Source organism: Scaptodrosophila lebanonensis, unplaced genomic scaffold, assembly GCF_003285725.1.
Source record: "Scaptodrosophila lebanonensis strain 11010-0011.00,11010-0021.00 unplaced genomic scaffold, SlebRS2 tig00001412-arrow-pilon, whole genome shotgun sequence".
Taxonomy (NCBI): domain Eukaryota; kingdom Metazoa; phylum Arthropoda; class Insecta; order Diptera; family Drosophilidae; genus Scaptodrosophila; species Scaptodrosophila lebanonensis.
In genome coordinates, this window is record NW_022060739.1 from 8,058,341 (window position 1) to 8,068,276 (window position 9,936).

General features: G+C 35.4%; 1 protein-coding gene across 1 annotated transcript; it reads right to left on the minus strand.

The window, feature by feature from the left end:
* Window positions 1-1,972: 1,972 nt before the first annotated feature.
* LOC115631520 (UDP-glucuronosyltransferase 1-3) lies at window positions 1,973-9,047 on the minus strand. Its single transcript, XM_030528289.1, has 6 exons — window positions 8,998-9,047; window positions 4,692-4,975; window positions 3,712-4,094; window positions 3,453-3,651; window positions 2,358-2,803; window positions 1,973-2,290 (listed from the first exon to the last, which is right to left on the minus strand). The coding sequence occupies exons 2-6, from the start codon at window positions 4,947-4,949 to the stop codon at window positions 1,993-1,995; spliced, it is 1,584 nt and encodes a 527-aa protein (XP_030384149.1). The 5' UTR covers window positions 4,950-4,975; window positions 8,998-9,047; the 3' UTR covers window positions 1,973-1,992.
* Between the last annotated feature and the right edge of the window lie 889 nt (window positions 9,048-9,936).

Here is a 9,936-nt window from a genome sequence, read left to right on the forward strand (position 1 = left end):
GACCTTGAGCCGCCGTCTAGACTGCACTTTTTCGCTAATGCGCATGACACGAGCAAAATTATGTAAAAGTGTAAAAAGAAAGCAAACCGAATTGCGGGCAATAAACCAAGTGCAGGGTCGTTAGCGATTGCATCACAGGCGGCATTTAGTTTTTGAGTTTACACTTTTTGCAAAATAGGCACATACTCGTATGTATAGTAAGTAATTGCTGAATCAGACCGTGCCCATTTATGAGGAATACGAATACACACACTGCCTGTTATATTGCCAGAATGTGGAGCTCAATTAACTAGCCTGCCGTTTCCACTGCATTGCGTTGGCGAGCGAGGCGCTGACAGGCCTATGTGCTGTACTTACTTGTTTCACTTTCGACAAGCGACTGACACTGAAACTGCAATGTCTACAAAAAAACGTCTCAGGCGGACGACTCGGTCTGGCAATGAGAGAGCAAAGTGAGCGCAATAGTGCGTATATAGTATTAGTTGGCTCCCTACTTGGCTCTCTCAAGTCAGCTTGCACTGATCTGCAGGCGGCGACGCACTCATCAATTTTGTTCGCCGAAGCTTCGATGACTTGCAACTTTTGTTTTCGGCAATGCACCGTGCATTAAAAGCGTTTCGTACGTCAACGTCCCAGCGACCGGTTTCCCGCACGCGACTATTTGCTGCTACGCCTCTGCTGCTCTTTTTATTAACGCATGGCTGTACTAAAGAAGTCATGCTTTAAAAACGTGAGGCCGTTCGCTATCAGCTCTGCCGCCGCCTGAATGTGAATGCTTCTCAGCTGATTGGGGTGCGGAATCAGCGCTGTTTACTATTTGTGAATAGACTCTAAGCAGGTGGAGCACCATTCTTTTTTAGTGGGAAATGATACGATGTGCAAAAACATATAATACATGTATATATATATATACTATATACATATATTTATATATTACACAGAATTAAGCTAAATTAACTTGATCCTTAAGCCCTCTCGCGGAAGAATGGAACCGGGTATGGGATCGACTATGGTATAAGCTAAGGATCAAGTTAATTTAGCTTAATTCTGTGCTGGATAGTTCAGAGTAAGAGTTGATGGAGAACTAATTTTTTGCTTTTTATGGGAATGTTTTTTTTCTTCTCAATAATTATTAGCAATGGTAACTTCAGATATTATTTATCAAATAATTTGCAGATCTTAGGTTAAGATTTTTTATAGTTTTATCATCTTTATGGAGATTCAACCATAGTATATTTAGAAATTGGAAATTTTAAATTTTTATTATTTCACTTTGCTTGGAGTTTTTCCTCTGCTAAAGAATATTCTTTTAAATTACTATTGTTTTTACTATTATCTATCAATTTTAATGTACAGATAACAATATTTTAAATTAAATGCTGTTGTCTAGAAGCACCCAAGCTATCCGTCGGAGGAGCTCATGAAGCGCTTCGACGCTGCATAGAAACGAAGGCCACTTTTCCGTTCAACTCAGTTCTAATTTAATTTATTCAGGCGGATGGTCCAAAAATGTTACAATTTACGCTATGTTACATTTTTATATTTAAAATAATTTAGTATGCACAAAATATTGTAAAATAAACTATGAAATAGTGTTTTTAAAGACTGTATTTAGTCTTCCTAATTACACCTATTCCCAATTTTAGACACCTTTACTTCATTTCATTGCCTGCTATTAAAACCTTTAACGCTTTTGGCCGATTTCACAGCTATTTCATTTGGAGTAAGGGTACCTAACAATCAGTCATGAGAAGCGAATAAAATTAGGGCAAATGAATAACAATGACACACAGCGAATTCATTGATAACGTCTACCAAAACAGTGTATGGAAACGTTTCGCTTATTAGTTTTGATTGCGCAGAGTGTAATAATTTTCTGCAAACTAACGATGAGCGCATGAAACAATAGACAGCAGCTGCGAGTATCAATAAAAGTACAAATACAAATAGAGTGGCAAATAAAAGGTCTAGATTATTTTAACGAACATATCTTTATTGTTTCTTTGCTTTCGTGTCTGCCTCTGTTGTGGAAACACGCCTAGTTGCTAAGCTTTGGACCAACTTAATCAGCAGTCTGAGAGCCCATAGTATCAGGAAGATGACGCAAAGCAAAAACAAATAGACATCTAATGAGTTGTAAATAAGCCAATTGATATGTCGGGCAACGCTTTGGGCCAGTGGCGCACCTCCAGAGTCTATCACATGCTCGATCCACCAGAGCGCCAGTTCCAGGGGCGGTTGGGGGCGTTGGCGAAAGGCGGCAGTTGAGTGTTTAACATGCGCCGCAAATCTGTAAATAAAACAAAAGTCGATTGGCTCGAATGTAATGCTACACTATAGTGCGCTGATCAACTTACTCAGCTGACAGTATGGTGTGTAAGGCCTGGATTAAGTTTCTGCTGTCGAAGTTGGCAAAGTTTACGGTGACGCCAAACCTTCGTTGGACTATGGCGCCAGCATTGAGGAACTGATCGCCATAGAATGGCGTTACCAGCATGGGTACGCCGCAGTGCACAGCCTCAGAGCTGCCCAGCAGGCCGCCATGGGTCATGAAGGCCTTAACCTGGGGATGGCAGAGCAAGTCGCGCTGTGGCAGCCAATCGTAGAAATGCAGATTACTTGGCTTATCCGAAGGCATGGAATCGTTTGACCAGCGCATCACGAAGCTGTAGGCGCCAAAGTGTCGAATACACTCGAATAGCTGCTGGCGTTTCGTTGCTGGCAACGTGGCCGGATTAACCATAGAGCCCCAGCTGATATAGATAACGCCCTGCTTGGATTGCTTCAGAAGACCGTCCAAGTTCTAGAAAATAAGACAAAAAATACATTAGTAATGATGATAGAAGATTTTTATTAATCTTAAAAAAAATGTACGATTGTTTATTAGGCGTCGCTTTACTATTTATTTGATTGCATTAAAGTTTGGTTTTCTAGTTGGCATAGATTACTAAATAGAGTTTAGGAAAATTCATCTCGCTAGTGGGGGAAAAAATGATCGACCTTTGTTAAAGCTCTCCTTGTTTTTCAGCCGAATGTGATAGAACTATGGTGAGTTTTCCTAGCATGCCAAAACGTCAAAAAAGGTTGCTTGGCAAAAAAAAAAATTAAATCAACGATAGAATTATCAACCATCCGCTTGATTTTTAACAATATATAATTTGTATAAAAATAAAATGGAGATTGAAACTTGATGAGGAGCGTAAAAGTAAATTAAACGTTTCAAATCTGTAGATAGATTTCAGACTAGATGATCGACTACTTACTCTGAAATGGAAGTAAGTTTCATTTCTTCACCGTCACTATTTAATATTATAAGCTCCCTTTGGGATTTCGAGATGGTTTGTTAATCTGATTATATTTGTCTATATATGTATTCATCTCTTCCCTCCGAATCCAATAAATAGATTTTCTGCATTATCTTGAACCCCACAATGCGAATCACAGTTACCTACCTCTGGCAGTGGTTTCTGTGGAGTTATTTGAAGGCCTCCAACTTCGACCACGTTGGGTGCATAGGGTCGTGCGCCCGTTAGAGCGTAGTGCTGATTGATAAGCATGAGGCTTGTGTTCGTGACGATTTCATTAATCGGTGGCAGACCAGCGCCAAAGCGTTTCGCAATCAGAGCATCTGTAGCGGGTTGGCTGATGAGACTGCGTTCAAAAGACATATTAATGCCGGCAGACTGCCCAAGACTCCTACTTCCTACTCACTTGTGCAGCAGAGCGACAATGTGGAAATGCAGAAAGTTGTTCACACGTTCCACAAAACCCATCTCATCGGTGTAGGGTAAAAAGTTCATGGGTGTGACAGCTTCCAGAAATGGTGTGCCCATGCGTTTGTAATGCCAAGGCATGATGGCACAGCTACTCAGCGCAATTACAGGTGCGCGCAGAAGGTGCGCCACCGCCTGCATGCAATCGTTGGCGAAGTGCTCCAGAATGATGACATCATAGCGCATTCCCGAGCTGAGCAGCTGAGCGATTAGTGGAGAATGTAGGGCCACTTCGCAGGAACGCAGACCCCAGTCGTGCAGCATGAAGAAGGTGGATACTTTGAAGGGCAGGCCGAACCACTGGGGCTCCGATTCCAGAGGCTGGAAATGAAAGAGAGGGAGAGAGAATCATTAATGAGGGAGATTTATAAGATGTATAAAAAGATGATTATAAATGTATAAGACGATTTATTTTCAATTTATTATAAATTTAGAAGAAAAATATATGTGAGGTTATGTTGTTTGATTTGTAGATTATATTTTGAAAAAGTATTAGCATATCTTTTTGTTGAACTGGTCGGCTAGTTTATATCTCTAAATTTTGTTGGAGTAGTCGCCAAACTAATTTCAGTTAAAACCTATTTAAATTTAAAATGAAAAAGATAAAAAATGAAAAAGATAAAAAAGAAATGTTTTCTTATTATTATATTTAAAGTAAACTATCTTTGTACTCTTCTTAAATTAGTTGGAAAAGTGTTAATGTAGAATAAAGGTAAGGGTTCTTATATCTGTTCTCATATTGAATTTATTATTAACTTGAAAAGAATTCGCATCCATTTACTTATATTTTGAATAAAATATAATAGGATAAGATAAGATATACGGATAAGATATAGGGTGTCCAATATGTTTGGACAAACAAACAAATAGATATCCAGAGAAGCAGAAGGAACTACTTGTATTCAACAAATGACTTACCTTTAGATCCACTATATCCGTTAAAACTGGCATGCCGTCAAACACATAGTCCGTATAGTTGGTTACTGGCATCTTATTGGGAAAATAGCTATACATGCTAATGTTGTGACCATTTTGAGCCAACGCCAAAAACATGGGCCGGAAAAAGTCAAAGTGACTCTTGCCCGGATGTCCAAAAAGTCCGAGAATTTGTGCCGATTCTGATGGTGTTAGCAGTAAAGCCAGAAGCCATATTTTCAGCATGGAGCAGACAAACATTTTAAAGTTGCTTTACAGATGCTCGGCTGGAATGGCAAGATATGAAAAAGTTGCCTTATTTTATCGAAGCGAAGCGAGCGATAAGAGTCTGAGATATGGTTGATAGCATCTAATACAAGGTGACTAAATTGCACATTTTCAATAATGTTCAAGGAACTTAAAGAGTTTTAAAATTAATCTTAAAGTACATATGAGACCCTCTGGATAAAGCCTCCTCTGTTAAAGAATATCTTCATATGTATAATTAGAAGAAAGAGCTTTCGAAAGTATCAAGTTTTCGGGCTAAAATTAAATTTGAATTAAGCCGCCTGAAGCAAAGTCTGTTAAATACTATCTTCATATGTTTATTTACAAGCACGAGCATTCGGAAGTATCAAGTTTTAGGGCTGAACCCAATTAACTGTTGTTTTAATCTTCCAGAATACTTGTCTTGCTCTCATCTTGGGCTTTCAGGCAGACATTTGTCTTAGGCTCGACTCTATAAAATAATATCATCTATCTAATTTGTGTTTTTTAGTATCAGTGCTTTATAAAGTAAGCTCCCTTCGTTTGCTTAACTCAGCTGTCTTAAGCTCGAATCTATAAAATAATATCATCTATCTAATTTGAGTTTTTAGTATCAGTGCTTTATAAAGTAAACTTCGTTTGCTTATTCTTATCTAACAAATACGTGTATCGTATATATATATATATATATATATATATATATATATATATATATATATATATATATATATATATATATATATATATATATTTATATATATATATATCTATATATATATATATATAGATAGATATAAGTATATACATATTTATTTAGCTAACTTTTCTTCCACTAAAGCGCGAAAAAGGGCAACTATTTGAAACTTTGAGCTTAGTTCCTAATTAAAGCTGAGTGCATAACAAATTAGGAAATTCTATATTTTATACATTTGGACATAATTTCTTAAATGCAGACAGATGTCTGCAACAATTCGACTTGTCATGCTAATGAACATTATATAATAAATAAATAAAGATTGTATATAAAGTTTATAACGTTTTAAACTTCCTGTGTATTTCTTCCTCATATATGCCCAAGCATTCTAATTGCTCTTAAAATATCATTTATGCATTGCATTTCTTTTGTCATTTTAGTCACATTATTGTTAAAAACAGTCCCACAAAGCTCAAGTTGATTATCTCATTTACCCAAAAATCTAATCAAAAAGTGTTGAATGACATGCTTGTAAAATTTAGAATTGACCTTCTATGGCTAAATGGCGGAAAATTGTTGCCAAAACGAGTCGCTTAGCTGCGAGTCTGCAGCATTGTTTCGGGTTGGCCCAACAAAAGATCAAAGTTAGCCAAAATGGAACGCCAAGTACAAGCACCTACAAGATGAAGTCAAATACAAAAATACAAAAAAAAAAAAACAAACCCACCAAGCGCTGCAAGTGGCAAGTTGTGGCCGTTTAGGTTGCAACGAACTCAAAATTTAAATTGCATTTTAAGCGCACACATACTACAAAGATCGTGACCGGCATTTTGCTGCAATTGCTATTGTTGCTATTGTTATTGTTATTGTTAGTCGCTACTTGGGGTACCTTGAGGCGTTCGTGGAGACATTTCAGTTAGTCTTAATATATACTCTTGGCCTGACGTCGACTGAAGGTGTCCGGCTTACGTCTTTAATTATACGCCGTTGCATATTGGCCGAATGGAAGCATAAACGTTTGGAAATGCAACAATGTATTCACTTTTATGGGCAAGCATTGCAAGCCAATCATCAAGCAATCGACGACCAATCGGCCTTCAATCAAACACACATACAAATAAAGCAAGCATTTTATATTAATCTCTGGCTTCCTACAATGTTGAATCTTGATTTTATAATTGCTCGATAGAACCAGCTTCAGAATTTCAAAATGGTTTCACTGTAAATAATATGCATTATAGTATGATTTTCCTATTTTACTCTCACAAATTGTTAGTTTGTTGACAGGTTTGCAGAACGTTTAAATCAAATGTCAAGTTAACTGAAAATAGTTCCTTTCGAAAAAAAAAGATAGAATAGGTTTTCAAGATTGCCACAAACAGCTTCATTTTGGTTTATTTTTAGGAATTATTATTTATTACATCGATCCCGCCATGTCTTTTGTTCATAAACAAACCAAAAAAGCCTGTTTATATAAAAAAAAACCCGAAGCATAAGCAAATAAAAGGAAAAACATTCTCAGGTTCCACTCTAATACGATAAGTTTACGTGAGGCTATATGTTTGGTTTTCTTCTTGTTATTATTATGGTGTTTATATGATTTCAAACTTTTCTTAGGAAACCAGAATTTGAATCTGAAAAATTTCAACTTTGTTTGTATATATATATATTTATATATATTTAATAAAGAGATAAATGAGCCTTTAATTCAAAATCAATTTTCTAATTAGATCATATTTGCAATTCTCTGTCCAAAAGTATTCCAAAGGTATTTCATTGAATTATTGACTATCACAAATCTTTTTTGAAAGAACTCGCCTTGAACAACCCCACTAAAGACAATATCCAAGTGACACGGAAGTATTTGAAAGCGCCTAATATAGTGCAAAATCTGACTATTAATAAGCAACTGATCGACTTCAAAGGAAAGTAATAATTGAAGAAAACAACTAAAATATAAAAAAACTAAATATATTATCGAAAAACTGTAACTTAATACAGGCTACATAATTAGTCACTGCTTATTCACATGAAGACCCTCAAGTGCTTTATATATAGGCTAAAATGTATAGCTACCATTCGACACTAACTTAGTTATTAGCTAATTAATTCATCACATGTAGAATTTTAATGGAAATCAATATGTTGCAGCTACTTATTATTGTATAACATTTTGGTTGGGTCTGGTGTTATTGGGGAAAAACTAAACATCCAAAGCATTAATGCCTTCTTCTTATAATAAATAAAAAAGAATAAATATAACTAATAACTTCATTAAATTAGTTCAATTATATTAAAATGAAAAACTATATTGAAATGTTTCTAAAGTAATATTAATAGTTTTTTAAATAGTTCTTTAATTCATGTTCGAATAAACGTTTTAATATTTATTTTAATATACATATATATTTATTCAAATTATTTGAAAGCACTTTTAAAGGACCATTAAAAGAAACCGCTCCAAAAGTTCTGGAATAATCTAGTTATGAGCCCTTTATCCACTTGAAATACTATTCAACTATAATTATTAAACTTTTGGCTTTTGACATACTAATGTTATATTTAAACTAATTTTTTTTCAATAGAAGTGCTAATTTACTATAAAGTGGTTTAAGAGACCAGTACTTGCTTTCAGTAATCTAATGAAGAATTTAAATTTTTAGAAATTCATTTAATAAAATAATTTACAGAAACCCTTTCAATCACAATTGGTATAAAGCTATGATTAGCCCCACAAATTTCTGAACATTGTCCATAAAATAGTCCTGGGCGGTTTATAAAAAAGTTAGTTTGATTTAATTGTCCTTAAGTTGAAAAGAAATTTGAAATTGGTGAAAGGAGCTACTAAAATTAACAGAACTCTTGCGCCATCTAGCGATCTTTCTGTGTCCCTGCTTGTTTTCATAAAACAACCGCTGCTGGTGTGTAGCGCTTTTGTAACACAACTTAGTGGCGAAGGACGCAGGATTTTTCAATTTTAAATTTTTACTTTTGATTGATACTTTTCATTTGATGTTCTTAAGTTATTCGTAAAGGATGAAATATATATTTTGGGAAAAATAAAAAAATCGCATAGGTTTGTTTTCCGATTTTTCGACATTTTTATGTACACATAAATATAGTATTTGAAAAGTAAACACATTTTCAATAACAAATCATTGTCCAGCTATTGTGCAGTTGTAGTTTTAAGTGTTCTTTCGGCACTGATGAAATGTTTTGCTTGCTTTTGTTAAGAGGCTGTCTCACACGCCTATAATTTATTGCTTTGTCGTGAGTTTGAAATTATATTTTAAGTGCGCTTTAGTATACTAGATAGGAAAGAACTCCAATATATAGTATCACACTGACTCTAGTTAGTCAGATAAATCACTCCACCAAAATGCAACCTGTCAGAGCCGCGACTCGCATGCAACTGAAAATGCAACAAGCATTGCGGATAACTGGAACCCGTCTCAATGTCAAGTCGCCAGTTGGAAAATCCGCGATGCCGTATGGGTGCCCTGTGGTTTTCTAGCCACTTGTTGACTTTTGCAACAAAATGACGAGCGGCATTTGCCGCCGAGAGTTTTGCGGTAAGACACCAAAATTGCTCAGTCATACGTTCTCAGATTATAGAGTGCAGACGCGGCTGTGTGATGATGTGGAGGGGGATAATGTCACATTAGTCGTGATTTGGCTGATTTGTTTATTAAATAAGATAATTGCAGGCATTTGTAATTAATTTGAATAATAAGCTCTGGCAACCAAAGTTTAAATATTTGCACAAAACTGCAAATATCGACAGTGCACAAAGAGTACTTGAATAAATGTTTACCTTTGCAACATTTGTAGGCGAGTGCGATGTTTAAAGCAAATATGTAATTAGGGCTTACGTTTAGCTTTGATGTATGGAATTACAAAAAACAATATAGTGTTTGTACACATTTCGATTCGCGCTCAATCGAAAATCGCCCTTAGCTTCGAGGTTCGTATAAATTGAAGCGGCTTTGAAAGCTTATCCATTTAGAATATTAAGTATACTATAACATTCAGTATTTGGTTGGAAAAGGTAATCAATATTTAAGCAATTGGTAAAGTGAATAATAATAATAAAATAATAATATTTTATAATAAAATTTATTTATTTTAATACTTAATACTTCTTCTTCATCTTCTATTACTATTTTTCTTTTTGTTATGTTTAATAATGTCTCTGACTACTCTCTGCTGTGAATCGGGGTATAGCTGGTCGTTTGGCAAATAAATTTCCCGGTCCGCGTCGGATTCGTTATTAGATATTTTTGTTAT